At 41.3% G+C, this 25841-nt stretch overlaps 3 protein-coding genes across 4 annotated transcripts; 1 reads left to right on the forward strand and 2 right to left on the reverse strand.

Annotated features, from left to right (window-relative positions):
- Positions 1 to 898: 898 nt before the first annotated feature.
- Positions 899 to 23494, forward strand: LOC145701507 (uncharacterized). Of its 2 annotated transcripts, none has more exons than XM_081778734.1 (7): positions 899 to 1129; positions 3806 to 4011; positions 10576 to 10989; positions 11158 to 11249; positions 11339 to 11488; positions 11534 to 11603; positions 22844 to 23494. In XM_081778734.1, the coding sequence occupies exons 2-7, from the start codon at positions 3813 to 3815 to the stop codon at positions 22921 to 22923; spliced, it is 1005 nt and encodes a 334-aa protein (XP_081634860.1). In that variant the 5' UTR covers positions 899 to 1129; positions 3806 to 3812; the 3' UTR covers positions 22924 to 23494. The 2 variants fall into 2 exon arrangements, with proteins under 2 accessions (XP_081634860.1, XP_081634852.1); XM_081778726.1 differs by lacking the exon at positions 22844 to 23494 and adding an exon at positions 11683 to 12352.
- Positions 12909 to 15039, reverse strand: LOC145704538 (uncharacterized). The gene is made up of 3 exons (XM_081781996.1): positions 14881 to 15039; positions 14298 to 14830; positions 12909 to 14253 (listed from the first exon to the last, which is right to left on the reverse strand). Exons 1-3 carry the CDS (start codon positions 14965 to 14967, stop codon positions 12993 to 12995), a joined length of 1881 nt encoding a protein of 626 aa, XP_081638122.1. The 5' UTR covers positions 14968 to 15039; the 3' UTR covers positions 12909 to 12992.
- A 536-nt stretch (positions 23495 to 24030) lies between the features above and the next one.
- On the reverse strand, positions 24031 to 24971 carry LOC145711815 (trypsin-1-like). The gene has a single exon (XM_081789505.1). The coding sequence runs from the start codon at positions 24969 to 24971 to the stop codon at positions 24120 to 24122; it is 852 nt and encodes a 283-aa protein (XP_081645631.1). The 3' UTR covers positions 24031 to 24119.
- Between the last annotated feature and the right edge of the window lie 870 nt (positions 24972 to 25841).

Below are 25841 nucleotides of genomic sequence, written 5' to 3' on the forward strand. Positions count from 1 at the left end.
TCTTTTCCCTCTGTTTTTTCACCACTTTGAATATGCTAAATCCAAAGGGAGCGACAAAAAAGTCATTTTCTTTAGAAAAAACCCGCTGTCAATGCTCCTCGTATCTCCGTTGAGTACTGTTATACGCGCGGCGGATTTTCCCCTCAGTCTGCGTTCCACACGGAAGTTCCTTGTCTATTCAACTCTGCTTATGTCAAAATCCGATGCCAGCAAGCCGAGCTCACAAGCATCATCTTTCGCAAGATTACAAAATAAACCCAAATATTTGAAGATTTCTTGGTTACCTGTTCAAATTACCGCTTTTATTGCCAAAAAACGGTCAATCTCGGAACAAAAGTAAAAAAGCCGCTTGCGGCTTTCTCAAATATGCGGCTCAAGAAGTATCATTTTTGATCTGAAAGCCGCAAGCAGCTTTCTAAAGCCAGACCTTACTTTCTAATCTTTTCATTTGAATATAAATTTTTCTTATTTGAAAGTCGAAAGTAGCTTTTTAAAGTCGAAATTTAATAATTCAGGCGTTGTTTCTATTCAATCCCACTTTTTAAATTCGCGAAAATGTTATCAGAAGTCATTATGAGAAGATGGTTTTTAAAACAAACCGCTGATTCTTCAGCTGATCATCTGAAAATCAGTTGGCCCTGAAAGCGCTGAGAGCGAAGGAACACCTGAGTCAATGCTTGGCAATTTCGTCAGAGTCATTCACTCAAAAGAGTCATCCCTGGAAGTGCTGCCAAAAGCTGGCCACGCGGTGGCGCGAGGAGCGTTTTTTCTTCTACGCGTTCGCGTGCTATGCGTAACCTCTCGTGAAGGTTCGTGGAGTGCGAGCGCCACCTAGCCGTTCCCGCGCGCGCCCTCCGCAAACGTACCAGCCGATCTTGGTCAAGCCGATAGCTTCAGGAAAATAGCACCAAGAAATAGAAAATAGAAGAGTCCTTTTTACTTTTATAAAAAGCATAAAAGAAAGAAAAGAACCGTTTACTTTTTACACAAGAGAAATACTCCCTTCCTCCACCGAAAAAAAAGAAAGAAAAAGAAAACTTCTTTTCTGAAAACTTCTTTTCGGAAATCAGAGAAAAAAAGCAGCGTTTTTCTTCGAATTTTATTTGAAAAAAAACGACCTTTTCATCAGGCACAGTTCAGAAAAACGGGTAGAACCAATTGTTGGAACTGATTTTTATGGATAGGGTTTTCATTGGCCGGTAGGCCAAATGCAGCAATCTTATTGGTTATCCAAAAATGCACTTCCAAAAATTGGTTTAGTCCAGAAATATTATTTTTGAAAGAGAGGAGAATGTGTTTTTGTGGCTCATTTACGTCAGCGGGTTAAAATAGGGAACCAAAGACTATTTTAAAACCCCTGTGCGCGTCTTTTTGTTTCTTAAATTTCAATTTTGCGGAATTAACTATTATCCTACTCACTTTTAACCCACTTTTTACCGTGTTTGCTTACTCTTCCTTGTTTTCAAATGACTTTGATAGTCTTAGTTTCCTTCTAATTATCATTTAATATCAATTAAAAGGAGCCTGAAAAGCTCGCTTTAATTGAAACCCGCCTTTAAAAATTGGATTCGTTAATTTTCCAAGCAATTAAACGCGCGTTAAATTGTGATTTTGTACAACGTTGCACGGTCGGAGCTCTACGTCAGATCCGCGGTCATGATCGAGAAGCCGCCTCCTTAAGATTAAGGGCATAGAATGTATATTTGACTGGATGGTGGAGGTTGTTTGGCCACAAGGTTTGACAGAGGGCCCGACCTGAGGTTGACCAGAGTGCTTTTTCTGACTTGAATTTCTTGGTCGTTTTTCACGTGACTTAGATTTAAATAAACTTGATAATCAATGATAATGTATTGATTATTCTAAGATCTAGCTCAGATATCTCAAATTTTTGTACTTTTATAGTTATTTCATTTTTTAAAATGACTAGAAAAATACTTATTTGTTTCATCTTTGTTAGATTTGTGGTGTCCCCTTATTTTTATCTAGAATCTGAAATGATTTTACGCGGAAGTCCCGTAAGTGGAACAGGTGCTCCTTAGTTGTGATGCAAAAAGAAAACTGAGTTGCTGTCTGGCCGAGTTAACCCAATATAAGCAATTTGCATTTGTCGCCTTTTCCAACAAAGAAAAGGTGTTTTCTGGTCCAAGTGCGATAAGCGCACAAGTTCCTCGGCAGCCGCTGTTAACAAACGAACGCTCAGTTTATGCGATAACGCCCGGCAGCAGCTCTCTTCTTAGCCTAGCAATCACGTGTTATCCGTTTCGAGGAAAAATTCTTTTCAAAGATTTTTCGAAAGAGAAAGGCTTCTATTTCGCCCTTATCTCAATATTGACCCTTTTGCCAAGGGAGCACTTTTTCTACAAAGGTTAGATGGCCAATTACTTCACTTTGGTAGCACCATTTTTAGACAGAAACTTAATCTTCGATTGTTGATAGGTACCATATTGTTATTTCCAATGTTATTAAACAAGACTTGTGCATGTTCTCGATCCACGAGTGTCCATGCATTTAATGCCAATTTAATCCATTTCGCTTCGCCAAAACAACAATTATTAATGATAACCCACCGCTCTTTCTATTCTACTTCACAGGACACGTTTTACACGAGTCCGAGTTCACGCGTAAAACAACTGTTTCTTGTTCTTGCGGATCCATGTTCGTGTCTCTTTTCGATTCTCAATTAGCAAAAAATCGTGATCTTTAGTATCGTGGAGTTTTCTTATCGACCGCCTATCGTTGTATCATTTCAAAGATAATATCGAAATGTTTCCGGGTGTTTTTCTGACGATGAGACGTGTTCAAATGAACTTTAGAAATTTCCGCAGCTCTTTTTAAGGGGGTAGAAGGCGTTAAACCCATTTTCAAAAATAACACAGTGACACCCTTATTTTAAAATGCCTTGATTTGAGGAGTAAATTGAGAAATCTCTAAGCAATATTTCTTTAGAAAATTTATCGTTAGGACTCCCTTAAGTTTGAATCGAAAATGCTCGAGAACGATTTTAATTTTCATTGAACCAAACATTTAAAATTAAAAATAGAACGGAATTTCAGTCAATTTCGAATTCGTGTCCGATCTTCTCGAGATTAATTTAATAAGGCACCCGAAGTCGGGATGATTCGGAGATTTTGAGTATTGCAAATCTGGCGAGAGCGTCTCAGAATCCCATGACTGGGCTCGGCGGTGCACCGCTCGTTGGCCAGATTAACGCGGCCAGTGGAGCCGATTGACGTTCCATTCGAGGCCGCAATTTACTTAGTTCCGAGCCAGTATTTACCGTTTTTCCGTTGCTACTCGCTGCGAACTACCAGTCATCATAAGGTTTAACGCGTCAAGTCAGAAAAACAACTTCGAGATTGACCTTTAAAAATGAACTAAAGAATCTCTAGAGCAAAAATTTGAACACTACAAAGATGCCAAATTTTCGTTCTGTTTAATGTTACAGTTAACTTTAATCCTGATTTAATAAAATAAGGCTCAATTGCATTATGAAACCCCTCCATATGCAGACTTTTAGTTATAACGAGAGCATACAAAAATGACAATAAGAAGCGTAAAAGCCACCATGGAAACACAGTTGTAACCCTAGCTGTTTCCATGATGGATACATAACGGAAAGATTGGCTTTGGATAACTCTATTTTCCACCAATTGATGGCCACGCGCTCGCGGTAAATGCCAACTCGAATCAATTTCGCCTTCGACTCTCACCAAGAAAAATCAACACCCCTCTAAAATAACAATCCTCAGTTCCGCCCCACGTTTTTCTCTCTCAAACAATTCCTCATTTTTCTGAACTAAAAAAGACCAAAAATGAAACTCATTGCTTCGATCATCGCCCTCGCCGCCGCGAACTACAACTCACACACTCTTCCCCAAGACGTTTCCGAATTGACCTGGGCTGATGAGGCCAACAGAGAGCTTTTCGAAGCTCGAGAAGCGCACAAGGAATACGTCAGATACCAGGCTCCAGATGATGAATACGTTCCAATTGAAGATCTTCCTATTGTCTGTAAGTATTTATTCGTCTTGATTTTCTTAGTATGACGGTCCCAAAATGGCAGGTCAGAGTTATATTTGTGATTTCTCGTCGAATAATATCTGAATCAAAAATATTTTTACGATGATTTTTTTCAAAAATTATGGTTTTTCAAAAAATTTTTTTTTCGTTTTTTTAGTCGTTCGAATTCAGAGAAGTCATTTTAAAATTAAAATTCAGCGCAGTTTATTCCTTCAAAAGCAAAAATCCAAGGATCATCCCTTTTTCGTCCTTTTGGACCGGTCTTAAACAAACCTAAACGTGCGTACGCTCTGTCTAATCCCACGTGATTTATTTTCGGGAAAATGAACGTTGGAACTTTTCGTTTCTCAAAATCGTATTTCCCAAAAGACGACTAAAGAGTTTGGCCCTGTGAGGTCAGAAAAACGGAAACATTAGGGAGAGGCTAATTATTGCTGCCCAGAGTCTCTCAGAGCAGCTCCGGTCACGTGAGAAAATGCCCTGCTTCTTTTTCTGTCCTGCTGTTTTCTAAAATCGAAACAAGGTGCCTTGGTTGAATAAAGAGCCGGTTAAACGGGACCAGCGAGGAGCAGCTGCGCCCACCAAATTTACACAATCGACCTCTTTTCTCGAATCCGCGGTTTCTTCAGTTGAAAATTGCTGGAATTCGGAATCATCTTTAGAAAAGAATCTTCGAGTCCCTAATTCATTTCTTTCCAACTCGAGGGAACTTCCAATTGGCGCATTAGATTAATTCGACACGTTCCAGGGCGGGTTCATTCAACCTGGCTCTTGTCACGGGAGAATTTAGGGCATTGATCGATCGAGTTAAAAACTTGACAAGGAGGTTTGCCCTTTTGCTCTAGAATTCCAGCAGAACGATCGTCTTTTTTATATCAACTACCGATTCCTTCATCCATCTTCGGTGCTTCTTTTTCCTCGAAGAAAGTTTTCTCAACTCTTCAAAGAAAAAGAAGGAGGATACCAAACACGATCATGTCAAGAAGAATTTTGTTCAACTTAGAAAGCGCTATCGTCTCGATCGCGTAATAAATTCGACACATTGACACGAATTGCTTCACGAATCGAAAGAGCAGTCATATAGTTACAAAACGAAAGAAAAGACTTGAACTTTCATGTTCTAAAAAAGAATGAAGAATTTGAATTAGCAATTTCGATTTCGATTTGATAATTTTGGCCAGAGTAGTTCATTGATTTGAGCTGCATTTGATGAGCTGCAGTCGGAATCTGGAAAATGCTCTCTTGAATTCAAGAGCTCGGAAACACTGGCATTCCATAAAACGAACGCTCCTTTTTCCTTGGCTCTTTCGCTTTATATACCGGAAGTTTAGAATGGCTCTCTTTTTCTTCTGCTTTGATCTGGATGTCTCCTATCTGAGACCAGTGTTTGAAAACCCGCAACATTTTCCGCGGGCGCGGGCGGTCGCGGGGGCGGATTTCAAAATTTTCCGCGGGCGCGGGCGGGCGCGGGGGCCGATTCCAAAATTTTGCGCGGTTGCGGGCGGGCGCGGGGGCCGATTTCAGAATTTTGCGCGGGTGCGGGCGGGCGCGGGCGGGGGCCCCGCAAAAAATCGCGCCCGCGGGCGCCCGGGGGCAGGGGGCGCCCGATACCCAAACGCCCGTAGGCCCCCCGGGTTCGAGGGATATTAATCTGCAAATTTAAGACGAACAACTCTCAAAAAAAAACCATAATTGAGCTAAAAACTAAGATAATTTGACTTTTTAAAACAATGGGTGTGGGTGGGGTTGGAGACAAAACTGAGATTGATCAACTCAATGTTCCAAGCCTATGTCAAGCCCCTTAAATCAAAAAATCAAGGAACGGGGCTGAGACGGCCCGAATGGCCGTCAAGCCCCTTAAATCAAAAAATCAAGGAACGGGGCTGAGACGGCCCGAATGGCCGTCAAGCCCCTTAAATCAAAAAATCAAGGAACGGGGCTGAGACGGCCCGAATGGCCGTCAAGCCCCTTAAATCAAAAAATCAAGGAACGGGGCTGAGACGGCCCGAAGGGCCGTCAAGCCCTTAAATCAAAAATCAAGGAACGGGGCTGAGACGGCCCGAATGGCCGTCAAGCCCCTTAAATCAAAAATCAAGGAACGGGGCTGAGACGGCCCGAATGGCCGTCAAGCCCCTTAAATCAAAAATCAAGGAACGGGGCTGAGACGGCCCGAAGGGCCGTCAAGCCCTTAAATCAAAATCAAGGAACGGGGCTGAGACGGCCCGAATGGCCGTCAAGCCCCTTAAATCAAAAATCAAGGAACGGGGCTGAGACGGCCCGAATGGCCGTCAAGCCCCTTAAATCAAAAATCAAGGAACGGGGCTGAGACGGCCCGAAGGGCCGTCAAGCCCCTTAAATCAAAAATCAAGGAACGGGGCTGAGACGGCCCGAAAATTACAAATAAGGGGTCTATCGATAGCTTACCATCGTGGACTTTTTAGCGGCGGCTAGATTCTCCGATCCGTTTCTCTAGATTTGCGTTAGCAGCACGCTCATTTGCTCGTAGAGCGGGTTTCCTTTCAACGAGCAAATGAGCGTTCCGCTAAGGCAAATCTAGAGAAACGGAACGGAGAATCTAGCCGCCGCTAAAAATCGTCGATGGTAGAATGCAATGAGAAAGGTAGATTTCTCTGTTTTGAAGAAGTTCTATTGAGAATAATGTTCGTCTGGATTCATAATCCAAATCGGCTGAATTTCCAGTCAAAGATTGCCAAAACGGCCTTTATTTAAAAAACTGGCTCTTTATTTATAAATCAAGGAACGGGGCTCATTCATTTTACGCAAAGTTTTTTAGATGAAAACCCAATATTCTTTACTAGCTTTAACCAATTTATGGTGAGCCCCGGGCGCCCGCGGGCGCGAAAAAAATTTCCACGGGCGCGGGAGGGCGCGGGGGCCAGATCAAAAATTTTCTACGGGCGCGGGCGGGCGCGGGGGCGAAATCCGAGATTTCTTGCGGGTACGGGGGGCGCGGGCGCCCGTGGCCCCCGCCCGCGGCCCCCGCGGGGTTTGCGGGCGGGTTTTTTCAAACACTGTCTGAGACTCGGGAGGAATGCGTCTCATCCAAACAAGAACGCGAAAATTCCTCGTTGAAAAAAGAGAGCTGCTTTTAGAACAGTTTAACGTTGTCAAGGGTGTAGCAGTTACACCCTCATTCTTATTACAACCAGAAATGAACGAGAAAAAGCGCAGGGATATTACGCCGTTCTGATCGTTACCACAAGTGAGATTACTTCTTGAAATCTCACGACTTGGAATTTGTACTCAAATGAGTCATTTTACCAAAACCGAATTTTTTTTTTTTGTAAATTTTTAACCATTTTTCAAGTTTTTTAACAAGTTTTTACTCAGTTGTGACTGTGGTCTTTTCCTAGATTTTGGGAACGTTTTAATTGACCGCTGATTGAAATCGTTGAAGTTTTGGGAAGTTGAGTTGGACGCTTTGGGTCGCTTTAATCCGGCCGATAAAGCGGCCGTTTTTTCGTTGTTGGTTGCGGTCAGAGCATCGCGCTGGGCTGGACCGCGACGTCTTTGAATTTCGACGTGATAAGCGAGGTTATCAGGAGTGTCCGCCTGTGAGACCGCCTTCCTTGCTTGAAATAATATATTCAACTTTACGGTTGTTCACGTTTCCCCTTCCTTTTGGAATACGGTCCAACATTGCGAGTTTGTTTTGCCATCAAAAAAGGCGGGAGGAATTTAGATTCTGTTTTACGTAAAATCATTAAACTGAAATCCTCTGAAAATAAGTCCGAACGAACATTAATTAAATTTAACATTTGTGTAAGAAAAATTAAAGAAAGACTTTGAAAGTGGCTAAAAATGGGTCAGAGGCATTTCAGTAAAAAGCTTTTTTTTCTTGAAAAAGTCGTCAAAAAAAGCCTATTAACTGATTGATCTCCGCTCCATCTTGCTCCCGCGGGTGGCAAATTGGCTCAGCTCTTTTGGGGGCTTCTGTCAGAAGTCAGCAGCAGAACCAGCAGCTATTTGCACATTTGCTTGATCTTCCATCCAGTCATCGTTTCTTCTAACTGATTGTTTTCGCTTTAACCAACGTTAGGTCATTTTCCGGCATGAACGCTCTTTCCTTTGCGCCACACCCTTACCGCACTTCGGTATTGGTTGCGCTCCCTTATTCCTTAGCTGGATTTTTAGAAAGAAAAACATTTTCAAAAAAAAGGATAGTTCAATTTTCTAAAAGCCAAATGTCGATTGAAAAAATAGTTTTTCTTTCTATTACTTTTTTCGTCTTTTATCAATTTTTATCTCGAATGAGCGGCGACTGCTCATTTCAAAAAAAATGTTTTTTCAAGTCGAGTCAAGAAGCTGCTCATTTTGGCGACGCCTGTGAAAATACGAGCACGCTTCTAACGCTCCGGAAAAAGGCTCAACAAGTGAAAATACAAGTGTCTCCCAAAATACAGCTGCCGCCATTCCCAAATAGGGCGAAATACGATCTCGTAAAAGTATAAGTGAAAATGAGCTGGCCCTGGTCAGCGAAAATCCTCAAGAAAGAGGATTTTATCAAGTTCATCACCGCAAAAGCGCCACAGCGTAAAATCGACGGCCGTTTTACCTGTCGATTTTTACGAGTTAAGCATAAGCCTTTTAGGGGCAACGTCGGCCCAGCCCTTCATCCCGTTGTTATTAAGGGTAGGGCGCCGTTTTTCGGCGAGGAAGGTAGTTTCTTGATGGAAAAAGGGGTATCTTTGATGATTTTTTGCCGGGGTTAGGGTTAGGGTTGATGCTCAATTTTTCGAAGGATTTTTCGTTGGAAAAAATTTTTAAGGATGAATTTTTTGTCGAAGTAGAACTGAAATTTATCGTGAAGTATTTGAAAAGCCGCGGACAACGGTGCCTAGCTCCGTTTGGGATAATCTGGCAAGTGGCCCTCTTCTCGGTAGTACTCATCGTGGGGTTGAGCGCGAAGGGTTTGTTGTGCCAACAGCGATTCTATAGATGCCTCGTGGAAAAGTCCTTTTTTTCAGCGATAGGAACTTCTAAGAAACATGTTTCAAAACAAGAGTTTACTCAGCAAACAACTTACAAAGTTGGAAATGACCATTTACACGGTTTAAAACGTCTATTTTTGGCTCAAAAAATGACAAATTTTCCAATTAAAACTACGAATAATGATTTAAATTGAAAAAAAGCTTCTTATTTGAGAAATTCTGTCATTTTTTGACCCAAAAATTGAAAAAAGCTTGAAAAAATTTCGCTTGGTAAATTGTTTTCGTTGAACCCTAGTAGTGCAAATAATGATAGAGCGTTTAAGATCGCTCCGTGCTCGTTATGAAGCTCGTTTCTTCGCCCTTAAATCACATGCTTGTTCGGCTCTTGGCCCGACAAGACTGACCTCTAATGTTCTCTCGTTGCGACATTTGTCGCTGAGGCTAGTTCTTACTCTTCCTCCGCGTTCAACAAATCAATTTCGACCGGCCAGTCGAGCGGTTTCGGAGTAGGGCGAAAGGAGCGTGTAGAGACGAACATGGGGACATTTCCGGGGCCTCTGTTATTAGCTAGAATTTCCAATTGCGACAATTCAATTTTCAATTAGTTGTCCAGCAAAATATTTAAAGGATTTTCCATGATGCGGGAAATGAATCGGTCTAAAAAATAACGTCAGGGTCTTGAAAGAGCTTTTCCTGAAAGCCGCGTAGCGGCTTTTTTTAAAACGAAGCCGCAGAGCGGCTTCGCCATAATTTTTTTCGTCATCTCTTTGAGATTTCGAAGCGGCTTCGTTTTTGGAAAAGCCGCTGCACGGCTTTCAATTGAAGCTCTCTAAAGTCAATGTCTTAAAAATGAACTTTTTTTCAACTGAATTCATAAAATGACTTGATTTCTACAATCTTGATTTTGCGGGGTGATCCTTTAACCCGAAAAAGACGGGTCTTCGTTCCGAGGGGGTGTCAGCCTCTCGTTGTCTAAAATTGGCCCCTGCTCCTTGCGGAATTTCGCCTGGCGAAGGTGATAATGTGCTCCTCCGAAACCACGAGACCGCGAAAATGAAAAAATGTCTTTTTTCACGATTCGCAGCGGAGCAGATGGCTCCAGTGAGCCAGGTCACGTGTGGTCACTTATCCACACTCTAACGATGTCTGTGGCGCGATTAACTCTCTTCCTTCGTCTGATTTTACGTCAGCTGCCAAAAAATTGGCATTCCTCGGCTGCGCGAGACTCGATTTCAAAGAACCAAAAAACGAGACATTCGTCGCGATTTTTCTGTGTTGAATTCTTGATTGACGTGGCTGCGAAAATTGCCACTTGAAAGAAAAAAGAAAGAAATTGTCAATTTTCAACCCTCTGTCCAATACCCTCGTAAATTCAGCTCGCGGTTGTTTTGGGGCGAGTCTCAGGACTGGAATAGAGAGAGATACACGCATCTGGGATGGCACTACTCTTGAGCCAAGAGTCACGTGTGCCAACGCATCGGGCAAAATCCTTTTGATCGCTTTATCGCATTTGGAATTTAATACGCGCTAGTGCCATACAACCCCGCTTCATAATCATTTTTTTCCTCAATTTTTTATATTGAAACTAACTTTTTATTTTCAGTCTTGAACGGAATCAAGTTCCGACGACAGGGAAAAGAGCCCAAGCCCGATTCTTTGGAGCGATTCAGAAAGGTGACCCGATCTGACAACGGTCACCTGACATGCATGGACGCCGACAAAATCCACAAAAAGCACAAGGGCGGAAACTCTCACCAAGAAGAAGAGCCCGCTCCCGGCATGCAAATGGACGTCGGTTTGGATGTCGAGCCGCTCCAGGAAATCATCTACCCGCGATACAATGGGCCCGACGCTCCCTTCCCAGATGCTCACATGGGAATCTTTTCTGAAGAAGTCGAGGAAGAGGAAGAGCAAGAAGTTACTCCACGACGAAATCCAATCTCGGAATTCAATCTGTCTTCTGTTGATCCAGTCAGTGGGGGTGTTGTTTCGACGGAATTTGAAGAGCCAGAAGAAGGTAATAATTAATTTTATGATTTTCTTATAAGGAACATACGTTCTGCTGGATTGGATAACAGCTGGTATGGGTCTTATTTAAATTCCATGAATCTAACAATCGATAAATTCATAAAGACACAAGTTGCATTATTATTCTGGTGTTTCATTTCTTCATTTTTCTTTCTAGATGAAGCCACAATGGTCCAACTCGTCGGAGAAATCCCAGAAGAACAACTCGTTCCCGCCAACTACGAAGAAGAAAGCTTGAGCCGAGAGGAGGTAAAAAATTTGAGCTAAATAAGTACTAAATAAAAATTAAAATTTTGATGTTTATGCAAAACTAACTCCTTCCTCATCAACTTATCTAGATCCGCCTCATCCGCCTCCGAAAGAAGTTTTTCGAGATGAAAAACGTCAAGATCGGCTGCTGCAACGGACAGGCTTACAATTCGCAGAAGCGATGCTGCTGCCGACGAGTTTCGTTTGATATGGACAAGAAATTCTGCTGCGCCATCAACGTACTTTTCAAAAAATGCCTTTTCAAAATTACTAAAATTTTTAAGGGTTGCGAAAGCTTCAAGATCATGAACAGAGGCAGCATTCAGGACTACAACGATTGTCTTTCTCTTGATGGTACGTTTTCAACGCAGTGATTTATCGATGCCTACACCCTTAATCCTCTTTTTGCGCCATTTTATCAACCATCTTTCAGGTCTCGTCGTGCAGGAATACGGTTACCAAGGTCAACGAGGACAGCCCAAGATCTTCGGAAACGACCGAAGCCGAAATTAAAACCCTTCCACCGAGCAGTATCCGGAAATGGACCACAACCAGGGCGTAAGAGGTGAAAATCAGTCGCAGTACAAAATTGACCCCTTGACTTGTTTTCCTTGAAGTCCTGTTTCGCGTCTCCTTTTCCGTAGTTTTATATTTTGCGCTTTCAAAAAAGACTTCTTCAATTTTCAAACAAAATCTCGCCGATTTTTTTTTATCTTTTATGCCACATTTTTTTTTTGTCTTTTTTTTTGTAAATTTGTTGTTTTAATTTTTAACTCATCGTCGCGGTCGACAAAATTTCGACCATCCACGATCATCACAAAATAAAACACGCGAGTACTATTTAAAAAAAAGAAAACCAACAACCCTGAATTTCCCAATCCCCCAAAAAACTACTTTTACTTTTTGATATAAGTTTTTCTTGTGTAAATATCGCGCCACTAAGAACATGAATCAAACATGGCAGAACGCACGTCTGTACAGAAGACCACAAGATGGTAGCAGCCGACAAAAAATAACGAAGAAAAAAAATGAAGAAAAAACTCATCTTCCACAAAAAACAGCTGCCGCTTTATTTCAATAAATTTCCTGTTTATACCTAAAAAGTTGCTTTCTATATTTTTTTTTGCATTCTTATTTTGAAACTTGTCCCTTTCGTATCATCGCTGAAGAAAATAGGAAGCAATAGTAAGCGACAAAAATAAAATTGACTTCCGCTTCCATCCGCATATAATCAAGGCTTCTGAGGGAGAGCAATACAGTGAGAAAGAAATGAGTGCAATTAATGATTTTTACGACAAGCTCCGCCCTGATCAAGTGACCAAATTCCGATCAATTTTGGACGATCTGAGAGGGGCCTACGACAACCTTGATTCTGCCCAGAAAGAGTTCTTCGAGTCGAAATACTCAGACGGTTCTGCTGCTGATTGCCCGGTGGTGAAGCTTATTGGTAATGCTGGAGCCTTCGATAAAGGTAAATTTTTATTTCGAATTAAAAATGTTTCTAAAAATTTAAATTCTCCCAGAAGCTACAACTGATGGTCAAAGCCATTTTTGTGTTCTTTTATAAAAGAAAAATTGTATCTTGAAAGAAAATATGCAATAAAATGAGCAAAATAAGACTTCAAGAAAATCAAACCGTTTTTTGCATGCTAAGTGTATTGAGAAAAGCAAAAGAAGTATCGCCTAAATAAGTGACAATTTGTGTAACGTGTTTTCGTGAAGATCGTGTTCCTATTCCAAAGCTCAAGAATTTTGAAGATTGTCCATTGTATCGAATATCCAGTCAACATAATTGGAGACTTTAGCGTAAATTCCTGGAAAGTTCGGAGCAGCGCAGCCGAAACCCCAAGAAACAACACCGTAAACAACGGGTTTTCCAAAAGCTTCGCAGACCAAGGGTCCTCCAGAGTCGCCCTGGCAGGAATCCTTCCCTCCGTCAGTTTGTCCATCGCCATCAAAATCTGGGATTCCAGCGCAAAACTGCGTTTCCCAAGTTGTTGGCTCGAAACTTATCATATTCGTTGCCTCACAGTACTCGTTAGAAAATGTGTAAACGCCGACTTCATTCAAAAGATGCGATGGCTCGTTACCAGCCCCATAACCTGCAACCTTGCAGTAAGATCCGTCGGCAACATGGTCTGCTGGAAGACATGCTGGGGATATCTTCGATGCGCATGTTTCTGGGCCCTCAGGGCCGTACTGATTGATGAGCGACTGCTTGACATTGGGAATTTTCAGAAGACAGATGTCATGAGGAGTTCCAGTCTCGTCAGTACTGTTGAAATCAAAACGATCGTAATCTTCGTGAATCTTGAAGTTTTGCAATTCAAGGTCCAAACTGCAAGGTTCAACCCGGTCGATGACTGAGACTCCTAAAAGCACAAGGGCATCATCTATATTTGTACCGAAACAACAGTGCGCAGCAGTCAGTACAAAATCGTGAGAGCCATCTTCAAACATTGTGATCAATGTCCCTCCGCAGGAGAAATCAAAGTTCGCGTAATAAGGATGCGCATCGATCGGCACATCTGTTCCGCCGACGATTTTTGTAAGAGGCTCGCTCTCGATTGGTTCAAGAGGAGTTTCACAAGTCATGTTTTTCCAAGATGGCTGCTCGAAAGTCGCATTTGGGAAGATTCCAGGACCAGTGGGAAGCGGAGAAGAGTCAGTTGTCGACGTTTCGGTTGGTTCTGTCACAGGAGGTGGAGTGAGAACAAAGCTCTCCATTTCGTTCGCGTCAACAAAACTGACACTGATTAAATCGTCAACCTCAGCGCAAAGGCCCCAATTGTAGTCAAGCACGCCTTTGAGAACAGGATAGTCATCGACGAGGCAGATGAGCCCTCCGCCAGTATCACCAAGGCAAGTCTTTGCTGGGTCATTTTCGTCGATTGATTTGAATTCTCCATCCAAATAGATTAGAACCGCATCACGGAGAACCGTCGCTTGCTCGGGCACGAACTCAATGTAGTCACCAAGGCCAGCTATATAGCAGCTTGTTCCACTAAAAATTATTAAGACAAAAATTCAACCCAAGATTTAACTTACTCTTCCAACTCCACATCTGATAAGCAAGCTGGCTCAAAACACGATCCGCCAGCACAAGAATCGGGTGCGTTGTCAATCAGATTCGGAACCCTGACCATGCATTGTCTGGTTTCAGATAGAATTCCATTTCGATACTCGATGGGATTGATTATGTATTCATCGTTGTCGGGGTATTCCAAGTCATAAGCGCCAATATGGATGTTGAATCGGGACATATCAAAGTAGCAGCACCACGAGTCTGTCACAAGCCAATCGTCAGAACCGTCCTCGTATTTTGTCAAAATTGTCAAGCCGCAGTTTTCGGTCTCATCAAAGCCCGTCTTCTCGCTCCAAGCAAACCAGGGGTATCTTCCCTTTTTCGTTTCTTGTCCACCAGCGATTTTCGAAGAACTTCCAGGGCTTGAACAAGTTTTCGTCTTCGGCATGGATAGGGGTGGAAACTCGAAAGTTTCCTCCCAATCGATCGGCTCTTTGTAGAGTGAATGGAGCATACATTTGGTGTAGTCTTCGTTGTTGGTTTCTTCATCGATTTGCTAAAAATTGAATTAAGGCTTGGCTGGTTTTGAAAGAGCTTGATTCTCACCTTGGTCATGAAATAATAATTAGCTTTTGTCACGCATTCTTCCACTGCTTCAAAGTCGTGCTGATCTTCATTGAAATTCACCTCCATCAGCAAAGAGTCACCATTCTCATTCTTCAGTTCTCGTTGTTGATATCGTCGAGAAAACTGGAGAAAAACACTTTCTTTCGTCCCATGTCTTTCTTTTTCGGCGTTTGATGTCCGATGAACTGACTTTCGTAGACATCAAGTTGGAGGTCAGAAAATGAAACATGTAGATCTTGCAAGTGGAGATGATGGTCAGTGACGAACTCGCCGCAGTTGGAAATTTTGAAGCGAACCATTCCGACGTAATCCTCCTCTGCTGGCAGCCTTGTTTTCCCTTTGAAGTCGACTGAGTAGAGAACAGAACCATATTTTCGACTGATCACCCTGGTCTTTGTCTTTGTCGCTTGCTTAGATTGGATTTAAGCATGTCCGACAAAAATTTTCTTGTAAATTATCAGACGTTAATTCCTTTCCTTAAAACCGTTGCACTTCTTTTTGCATTTGACTGACGATCCGAAAGCTGCTCCATTGTCCGGGTCACAGCCTTGCTTGAGCTTTGGAAACTCGCAGTAGCTGACTGGCTGGGATGATTCTGTTGGGCTGAATGAAGTTGTTGATGTAGCAGACGTGGAGATAATAGTTGTCGAGTGAAACGCACTCGTAGTCAAAAAGAAGGAAGAAAGTAACTTCATCTCTTCTCGAGCGACTCTCGTTCTGACCGCACCCGAACTTTTGCCGTCGTTTTTAAGTGCTTCATGGCTTTGACGAAGTTTAGCAGAAGAAAGAAAATCTTTAATGAACTATTCTGCGGTTTACGGAGATTGATCTTGATATTGTATCCATCGCATTGTATTTGTTTCATGATGTGCGCATGAAAGAACGATGACCTTTGGGAGGTCTTTCTTTTTTTGCTGACCTGTCATCTTGAAATTCTTACAAATAGATGAACCAACAACTTTTACGGAGTGCAACATGTTTTAATTAAACGCTTGTACGGTCAAAACAGTAAAGAAAAGAATGCTTAGTACGCTTTGATTTTTCGGGGAAAAAAAGAAAGAGGGAAAGTTAGGTCAAACATTGGTGAAGGAAACAGGGATTTTTCTAAGGAAATGACATGTCGATTTTGGCTTAGATGTCAGTATCGTGCCAACCGTTGAGTTGTTGGTCGGGAGTTTGGTGGCCAGAGCGCGACATTTGAGTCATCGCGGTCGGAGATCGGTGCTCAGAGGGGAGGAGGGATGTTCCTTCGTCGTGGTAGGTCGTCACCTGAACTTGTTTTAAATGCTTGTATAATTTTAAAGAATGGAGGGAGAGGTTAGTTAGAAATCAAAGGAGGAAAGAAAGGAGTTAGAGAAAGGAGGATAAATCTGGATCCAATCAAGCCAATAATCAAATCGCTCAAATCTTGTTGTTATTGAACCTCGGATTTCTGAGCCGCAATAGAAATCATTTCAATATCCGCTTCAGTGAAAACTGTGATGTGCTTTGAATTGTTTGTGGTACTCATTTTTCGTTGAAAACAAGGAAGAAAACCAGGAAGAATTGCAGAATTCTCTTTCAACAAAATTGCCTATTCAAATTCTCATCAATTTCCATTTTCGCTTGTTTTTCTGGCGGCGAGCTTCTAGGCTTGGGAACTGCCGAGGATCTTCCGGAAGCACGAGCGGAAGCATGAGTCGATGCTCGGAGAGTTTGAGGGAGGGAAGCCTTGCTCATTCGGCTGGGAGACTCGCGCACGAACGAGGTGTTTTCAATTCCACTTTCTGGTTTTGGAGTCACTTGAGCTACTTGTTGGTTCAACAATATGACAATAAATCTTTTGAGCTCCTTTTCTTCATTTGAACCTTCCCTGAAACCTTGGGCTTGCTTTTCGCAGCTTCGAGTCTGGCAATTTCTTCATCAATATTCCTCTCTGCCTCCTTTTGCTTCTCCACAGCAATTTCATATTCTCTCATTTGCTTTTCATATTCTTCTCCAGCGGCCTTGACGGCTTTTTCTGCAGCTTTCTTTCCAAATTCATTCAAAAATCAGTGCCAAAATATAAATCTGTGATACGTGCACTTGTTTTTCCGTGTTTTTTTTTTATGAGAAAATTAAAATTTAATCGAAAATTAAAATTTAATCGATAATCGAAATTCTGTAGAGAGCTTTCTCAGAATCTTGGTCAAAATTAATCTCAGACTAAGATTAAAAACTTTTCTTTCATTTTAAAAGCCAGCCCTTCCGGCCATTTCCCCGCGGGGATTTGGCTGGAGGGGCTTTACGTTTGGTCAATTTCGGTCTTAGGCTCTCCAAACGTAAAGCCCCTCCAGCCAAATCCCCGCGGGGAAATGGCCGGAGGGGCTAGCATATCGACATTCAAAGATTTTAAATATTTCTCATTTGGAGGATTAATCTTCCTTGATTTCATTCTTTCACGGAAAAGAAACTGTTAAATAGTTAATTTTATAAATAACACTGTATAACACTTACTCAACTTTGCAAAAAAGCCAATCAAAAACTAAATTCTTCTTTTCTGTCTCCAAAAAGTAGATTTTCTGTATTCAAAAACTTAGTCAAGCTTTGAAAATTCCAATTAAAAAAGTCTTCTTTCGCAAAAACCATTTATTGAATAATTCTCAGAAAAATTGAAAATGGACAATCCGATTTCGCAACTAGCAAATTACAAACTGCAGTTGGGCAAGGTGGAGGCTGCCTTGACCGCAGACCCGGAGAACCAAAAAATGACGAGCCAGATCATTAGAGCCAGATCAAAGAGTTCGATGACTTCCTCTGATTCTAGCTCTAGTTGAATCGAAAGTGTTGAAGAGAAGAATGAGTTATTGAGCACTCAGCCTAAAAATAAGGACGGGTAAGAGAGCCATTTTTCAAGTTGTCGGAAAACAAGTTGACCAGCTTTTAATTATGTAACAAGAACGCGTGTACTACCTTGAAGCAAACGTAGTATGGTTAATTTCCAAGATCAAGTGTCCATTCTTGTCCAAAAGCCGAATCGCCTCTGAAAGCTGCCGTCGTTAATCTTTTGCGGCTAAACTCGCCCGCCCCCTCCGGAGCATTTTCCTGGGCGTGAAAAAGTTCACAGCGCGGCGCGCTGATTGGCCGTCACTTGAGTTCAAAAAGCCACGGCCAGGACCAGCGGATTCACCACCACAACAGCGCCACTCTGAGCGCAGCGGATCAGAAGCCAAGCCCGGCCCATATGGAAAAAGATCAACAAGAGCCATAAAGCTCGAAATGGCCAAAATTCATGAAAATAACTAAAAAGGGGGATTAAGGGGTTTTTGGACACGGGGAATTCAGATATGGGATTATATTTTAGAAAAAAGCAAGTTTGAAGGGAAAAATCAAGTTTGAAAATTGAAATAAAGGAAGACTTTAAAAAATGATTAACGAATACATCAGCCCCTCTGGTTGCTCCCTTTTCGGGAGTGACCAGAGGGGCAGAAGATTTTTGAATTTTTTATCTGCTTATTTTGCAAAATAAAGACAAACAAACATTTTTTTATGATAGATTGTATTCTTGAGCAAATGAAATATTTACAGGAGGGGCAGTGGGAAGGTCAGAAAGAACATGAATGTTGTGTTCTTCGATCCGGGGATTTTCTGTCGGCGCAGCAGCGATGAGTGTTCTTGTTGATTGCATCAAATCATGGTGAATCGGGCCTTGCTCGTAAAAGACGTAGAGCATCTGGTTGCCAATATCAGACTGGATCATTCTGTTGAATGATGTCTTTTGCCATTCATCGACTCTAGGCTCGCCGATGCTATTTTGGACAAGATGATCAGGATGTACTCCACGCACATGTTTGACGAGCTCTGCCTTGTTCTTGATGAGGCACTTGCATCGGGAGCAGACGTATCTGGACATGGCCGCCTTGAACTTTGCATCCGCCAAGTTTTCGTCAAAGATTTGTTTAAGTTGGATCAGGTTGAGCGTATTTTCCCAGTTGAAGCATGAAAGATTCGCCAAGGCGCGGAGCTTTTCGCAGTCGTTTTCGTAGAGCACATGTCGCTTGAAATTTTCCCGAAGAAAAACTCCAGCAATGTCCCAGTCGCCGGTTTTTTCATGGTAGAGATATTCTTGAGTAGCATCAGCAAATCTAAAAATAGGTTAATTTCAATCAAAAATTTTGCCAGAAAAATCTTACTTTTGAAATTACCTCGGATCTCTAACAGGCTTGAAAGCATCGCCATCAAAATAAGGACTCCACGGGTCGGTCGAAAACATGGAGTAAACTTGGGCGTAATATTCGGGAGTGTTTCCTCTGTCCTCTTGAATTATCCGCGTAAATCCATGCTTCGACAATGCCTTTAATGCCATGGGAAGGCCTTTTTTAATTAGCCAAGCCATGTCACCAAAAGCATTTTTGTCAGTAGCTCGAATAGTGGATAATAAAACTTCTGGAAGCAATGGGATGTTATCAGTCTCTCTCTGATTTCTACGTCTCTGATTTTGTAGTGGTGCAACTCTTTGTCGAGCAACCCTTCTGGCTCTTCTATACGAAGCTCCCTGTCGGGCTCTCATTCTTTCTTCATCATTGGCATGAACTAGTCTTGGCATTTTGATTTATTGATACAATCTTGAAGCTGTATTTATTCAAAAAAAAAACTCTAGCTCCATCGAGGAGCTAAGTGATAAAATCAACTCGGCGTGAGACAAACTTCGCGCACAAGCTGCCGATTCCAAGAAGCAGGAAAGATTAACTTTTTGCCCGCCGCTCGGTGGCGCCTTTTGAGAGAGAAATCGAAAGATTTTCTTAATATCGGCTTATTTCAAATTTTTAACAAGCTTTATAATGTCAAGCCTATAAGCTTGTCAAAAGTATTATTAAGAATCTCGTTGCTGCTACCATGAATTTTTGAGAGCAATTCGAAAGTGCACGAGTGCGATGCGCTGTATTTTCGTTATGCGGGCGCGATTCGGCCCCAGAAATTTACTGTTTCAGCAACGGAAATAAAATTAAGATTTTCAGAAAACTAAAAGGCTCGTGATTCGAAAACTTTCTTAAAAATTGAAAGAAACCAATTTTTGAGGAATCTCTCTGAATGTTGCTATTAGGGCGCGCGTGTGGAAATTCGAAAATTCAAAAAACCGCCTTTTTTAATTTTTAAAAAAGGTTAAGAGTCACGAGCCTATAAGGTTTCTTAAAAACAGTATTATAAATTCATAACTGCTAACAAAAATTTGTGAGGGCCAAACGCGCGCGCACGCTGAAAATTCAGGGAATCTTACTCGTGTTTTTTCAAACCGCTCTCAAAAATTCCCAGTAGCAGCTATGAATTTCTGAAAAAAGCCTTTTGAAAAGCTTATTTGCTCGAGCTTATGATGCATCTTATAAATTTAAAAAAGACCGATTTAGAAATTAGCTTTTCAAATTCAAAGAGAATGCCGCTCGGTGGCGCTTATTTGGCAGGCAGGTTTCAAGTTCAGAACATTCGCCGAATGTCCTAAAGGATGACTGCTTCAAAAGTTTCAATATGGGACATAAACGAGCATTGTCCAGAATTTTCAACCTGCAAGAATTTTTGCTCTGGATTGCTCTGGATTTTCAAACTGCCAGAATCTGGAGTGTGTTGATGAAGATGAGTGTTCCCTTGAACTATATGACGAAAATATGATCTGCAGTAACACGATCGGAAGCTACTCGTGTGACTGTGTTGATGGAATGAAAATGATGGCTGTGACTGTTATGATGTTGATGAATGTGAAGAGGAAAATGCTTGCCCTGAAAATTCGATTGGTAAAAATATTGATAGGAGCTTCGAATGTTTTGCCAATCAGGATTTACCGGCGATATTTGTTTTGGATGTCTGTTTTGTGATACCTGTTTCGATGTCGACGAATGCGAAAAGGGGGATCACTTGTGCGAAAAAATCTGCATCAATACAATTGGGAGCTTCACATGCTCGTGCCTTGTACCAATGCGACAACTCGACACATACAACTGCGAAGATGTAAGCAAGGATGATGAGCTTCAAAAAATGATGGAAAATGAACTAACGAGTATTTCCGAAAAATGCAACTTGCCTTGAAATTTAAAAACGACTCGAAACTTGTTTCAGAAGCAATAGGCGAAGCGTCAGCGAGAACTAGAAATCTTCTGTCGAATCTTCTCGCTCCTAAAAGTGGAGATGACTCTTTTTTGAAGAAAATTGGATCTTCGAGTGTGGATCTACTAGAATCAAGATCAAGTAAGAAGGGATTGCTAGCTGAAATTAAATTTAATCCCTTTATCTACTCTGACGACGATTTGAGACTTGCCAACCAAGTTTTCGAGGGCTCCCTAACTCTGTCCAAAAAATCCGAAAAAGGCCAGTTCAGCTGCTTCCAGAGCAATCTAACTTTTAATCTTGGCGCGCCGCGGGAGATCGCTAGAATTTTTCGATCGAGGCCACCTTCCGGGGCGGTGCACCAAGATTTAAAAAAAAGATTGCTACGAAAGCGGTTCCGAATGCCAAGGACTAACCTAGAATAGCTAGCATTTTCTGTGCAAAAAGAAATAAATTAGATTTTTACTCAAAAGACTTTTCTATTTTCATAAGTCGCCGAGTGAGCTGTGACAGAAATCGAAGAAATTTGGTTTTTTGGGAGTTTGAATTTGAACTCAACTTGTGCGTCGCCAGTAGAATCTTCCAACATAGCAAGGTAGCACATCTTCCAGTTCTTTTTTTCTTTCCTGGAGATTTTCTGATTGCAATACGCGAAAGAAGCCCAGTTGGAAAAAGTCTCTCCGCCAATAGAGTAGTTGTCTTTCGCGCAATTTATAAGTTCAGAATGTCTTCTGACCAAGATTTTTATTATTTTCTGATAATAAAAAATTTTTTATTGACAAAATAACGTTAAGAAGGGGCTAATAAACGTGATAATAGCATTAAATTTTTAATAAGAAATAAAATAATCATCTAAATCTTGGTTGAGAATTTTCTGACCAAGATTTCTCACATTTTCCAAAAAAAAAGCCAGCCCCTCCGACCATTTCCCCGCTGGGATTAGGCTGGAGGGGCTTTTTTGCGTTTGGCGAGCCTGAGGCCAAAATTGACCAAACGTAAAAAAGCCCCTCCAGCCAAATCCCCGCGGGGAAATGGCCGGAGGGGCTGGCTTTTTCAAACCAATTAAAGTGCGAAGAAACTTTTTTCTCGTAACCAAGATTCAGAGAATTCTCTCCATTAAATTTTTCTTCTATCGATAATATAACGATTATTAACCCTTAATTTACGCAATGATAGTGTCAAAATTAAGATTTTGAAGTAAATTCTTATCTTAATCTTGGTTGACAATTTTTGACCAAGATTCCTTCCTTTTTCCCATTGATGAAAATTTTTTCTCACCAATAGAACGTTAATAAACGGCTAATGAAGGCAATATTAGTGCAAAAAATTTAAAGTGGGCTTGTCTCGGCATCTCGAAAATGGGCTTGTAGAAAGGGATCTGCCAACAGACTCGTCCGACACTTTAACAAATACAACCGTCAATTCCAGGCGCGAATGTGCTCCGGCGAGTAATTTATTTTCGTTGGTGTAATTTCATAAAAAGATATCAGTTTTGTAAAATTTGAAGCTAAATCGAAACTTTTGACAGCCCTCTCCGAAGCCAAGAACAATTTTCTTCGATGCAAACTGGCGTCAAATTCCAACGCCAATGAAAAACGTCAAGATCGGCTGCTGCAACGGACAGGCTTACAATTCGCAGAAGCGATGCTGCTGCCGACGAGTTTCGTTTGATATGGACAAGAAATTCTGCTGCGCCATCAACGTACTTTTCAAAAATACCTTTGCAAAGTTACTAAAATGGTGATTTCTAGGGTTGCGAAAGCTTCAAGATCATGAATAGAGGCAGCATTCAGGACTACAACGATTGTCTTTCTCTTGATGGTAAGACAAATTATCGATACCTACACCCTTAATCCTTCTTTTCGCTCTTTTATCAACCAATTTTCAGGTCTCGTCGTGCAGGAATACGGCTACCAAGGTCAACGAGGACAGCCCAAGATCTTCGGAAACGACCGAAGCCGAAACTAAACCCCTTCCACCGAGCAGTATCCGGAAAGTGGCAACAATCAGGGCGTAAGAGGTTAAAATCAGTCGCAGTACAAACAAAGCCCCCTTGACTAAATTTCCTTGAAGTCCTGTTTCGCGTCTCCTTTTCCGTAGTTTTATATTTTGCGCTTTCAAAAAAGACTTCTTCAATTTTCAAACGAAATCTCGCCGATTTTTTTTTATCTTTTTTGCCACATTTTTTTTGTCTTTTTTTTGTAAATTTTTTGTGTTAATTTTTAACTCATCGTCGCGGTCGACAAAATTTCGACCATCCGCGATCATCACAAAACGAAACACGCGAGTACTATTTAAAAAAAGAAAACCATCAACCCTGAATTTCCCAATCCCCAAAAAACTACTTTCACTTTTTGATATAATTTTTCTTGTGTAAATATCGCGCCACTAAGAACATGAATCAAACATGGCAGAACGCACGTCTGTACAGAAGACCACAAGATGGTAGCAGCCGACAAAAAATAACGAAGAAAAAAATGAAGAAAAAACTCATCTTCCACAAAAAACAGCTGCCGCTTTATTTCAATAAATTTCCTGTTTATACCTAAAAATTGATTTTTATAATTTTTTGCATCAAAATTTTGAAACTCGTCTTGAAGAAAATAGGAATCTACAAAAATAACATTTACTTCCGCTTTCATCCCCATATAATCAAGGCTTCTGAGGGAGAGCAATACAGTGAGAAAGAAATGAGTGCAATTAATGATTTTTACGACAAGCTCCGCCCTGATCAAGTGAACAAGTTCCAATAAATTTTGGAGGATCTGAGAGGGGCCTACGACAACCTTGATCCTGCCGAGAAAGAGTTCTTCGAGTCGAAATACTCAGACGGTTCTGCTGGTGATTGCCCGGTGGTGAGGCTTATTGGTAATGCTGAAGCCTTCGATACAGGTAAATTTTTATTTCGAATTAAAAATGTTTCTAAAAATTTAAATTCTCCCAGAAGCAACAACTGATGGTCAAAGCCATTTTTGTATTCTTTTATAAAAGAAAAATTGTATCTTGAAAGAAAATATGCAATAAAATGATCAAAATAAGACTTCAAGAAAATCAAACCGTTTTTTACATGCTAAGTGTATTGAGAAAAGCAAAAGAAGTATCGCCTAAATAAGTGACAATTTGTGTAAGGTGTTTTCGTGAAGATCGTGTTCAATTTCCAAAGCTCAAGAATTTTGAAGATTCTCCATTGTATCGAATATCCAGTCCACATAATTCGAAACTTTAGCGTAAATTCCTGGAAAATTCGGAGCAGCGCAGCCGAAACCCCAAGATACAACACCGTAAACAACGGGTTTTCCAAAAGCTTCGCAGACCAAGGGTCCTCCAGAGTCGCCCTGGCAGGAGTCTTTACCGCCGTCAGTTTGTCCATCGCCATCAAAATCGGGTATTCCAGCGCAAAACTGTGTCTCCCAGGTTGTTGGCTCAAAACTTATCATATTCGTCGCTTCACAGTACTCGTTAGAAAATGTGTAGACGCCGACTTCATTCAAAAGATGACTTGGCTCGTTACCAACCCCATAACCTGCTACCTTGCAGTAAGATCCGTCGGCAACATGGTCTGCTGGAAGACATGCAGGGGATATCTTCGATGCGCAAGTCTCTGGGCCGTCAGGCCCGTACTGATTGATAAGCGACTCCTTGACATTGGGAATTTTCAGAAGACAGATGTCATGAGGAGTTCCAGTCTCGTCAGTACTGTTGAAATCAAAATGATCGTAATTTTCGTGAATTTTGAAGTCTTGCAACTCAAGGTCCAAACTGCAAGGTTCAACACGGTCGATGACTGAGACTCCTAGAAGCACAAGGGCATCATCTATATTTGTACCGAAACAACAGTGTGCAGCAGTCAGCACAAAATCGTGAGAGCCGTCTTCAAACATTGTGATCAATGTTCCTCCGCAGGAGAAATCAAAGTTCGCGTAATAAGGATGCGCATCGATCGGCACATCTGTTCCGCCGATGATTTTTGTAAGAGGTTCGCTCTCGATTGGTTCAAGAGGAGTTTCACAAGTCATGTTTTTCATATTTTCAATTTTTAACTCATCGTCGCGGTCGACAAAATTTCGACCATCCACGATCATCACAAAATAAAACACGCGAGTACTATTTAAAAAAAAGAAAACCAACAACCCTGAATTTCCCAATCCCCCAAAAAACTACTTTTACTTTTTGATATAAGTTTTTCTTGTGTAAATATCGCGCCACTAAGAACATGAATCAAACATGGCAGAACGCACGTCTGTACAGAAGACCACAAGATGGTAGCAGCCGACAAAAAATAACGAAGAAAAAAAATGAAGAAAAAACTCATCTTCCACAAAAAACAGCTGCCGCTTTATTTCAATAAATTTCCTGTTTATACCTAAAAAGTTGCTTTCTATATTTTTTTTTGCATTCTTATTTTGAAACTTGTCCCTTTCGTATCATCGCTGAAGAAAATAGGAAGCAATAGTAAGCGACAAAAATAAAATTGACTTCCGCTTCCATCCGCATATAATCAAGGCTTCTGAGGGAGAGCAATACAGTGAGAAAGAAATGAGTGCAATTAATGATTTTTACGACAAGCTCCGCCCTGATCAAGTGACCAAATTCCGATCAATTTTGGACGATCTGAGAGGGGCCTACGACAACCTTGATTCTGCCCAGAAAGAGTTCTTCGAGTCGAAATACTCAGACGGTTCTGCTGCTGATTGCCCGGTGGTGAAGCTTATTGGTAATGCTGGAGCCTTCGATAAAGGTAAATTTTTATTTCGAATTAAAAATGTTTCTAAAAATTTAAATTCTCCCAGAAGCTACAACTGATGGTCAAAGCCATTTTTGTGTTCTTTTATAAAAGAAAAATTGTATCTTGAAAGAAAATATGCAATAAAATGAGCAAAATAAGA

The sequence above is a fragment of the Oikopleura dioica genome, chromosome 1, assembly GCF_907165135.1.
Source record: "Oikopleura dioica chromosome 1, OKI2018_I68_1.0, whole genome shotgun sequence".
Lineage (NCBI taxonomy): Eukaryota > Metazoa > Chordata > Appendicularia > Copelata > Oikopleuridae > Oikopleura > Oikopleura dioica.

Bases quoted from the DNA above. Each gene is read 5' to 3' on its own strand.
- LOC145701507 (XM_081778734.1), top strand. From the start codon at position 3,813: ATGAAACTCATTGCTTCGATCATCGCCCTCGCCGCCGCGAACTACAAC. The intron at 10,990-11,157 runs GTAATAATTAAT...TTTTCTTTCTAG, and splicing joins ATTTGAAGAGCCAGAAGAAG to ATGAAGCCACAATGGTCCAA. The intron at 11,604-22,843 runs GTACGTTTTCAA...ACCAATTTTCAG, and splicing joins CGATTGTCTTTCTCTTGATG to GTCTCGTCGTGCAGGAATAC.
- LOC145704538 (XM_081781996.1), bottom strand. From the start codon at position 14,967: ATGGAGGTGAATTTCAATGAAGATCAGCACGACTTTGAAGCAGTGGAA. The intron at 14,831-14,880 runs GTGAGAATCAAG...TTCAATTTTTAG, and splicing joins ATTATTATTTCATGACCAAG to CAAATCGATGAAGAAACCAA. The intron at 14,254-14,297 runs GTAAGTTAAATC...AATAATTTTTAG, and splicing joins TCAGATGTGGAGTTGGAAGA to TGGAACAAGCTGCTATATAG.
- LOC145711815 (XM_081789505.1), bottom strand. From the start codon at position 24,971: ATGACTTGTGAAACTCCTCTTGAACCAATCGAGAGCGAACCTCTTACA.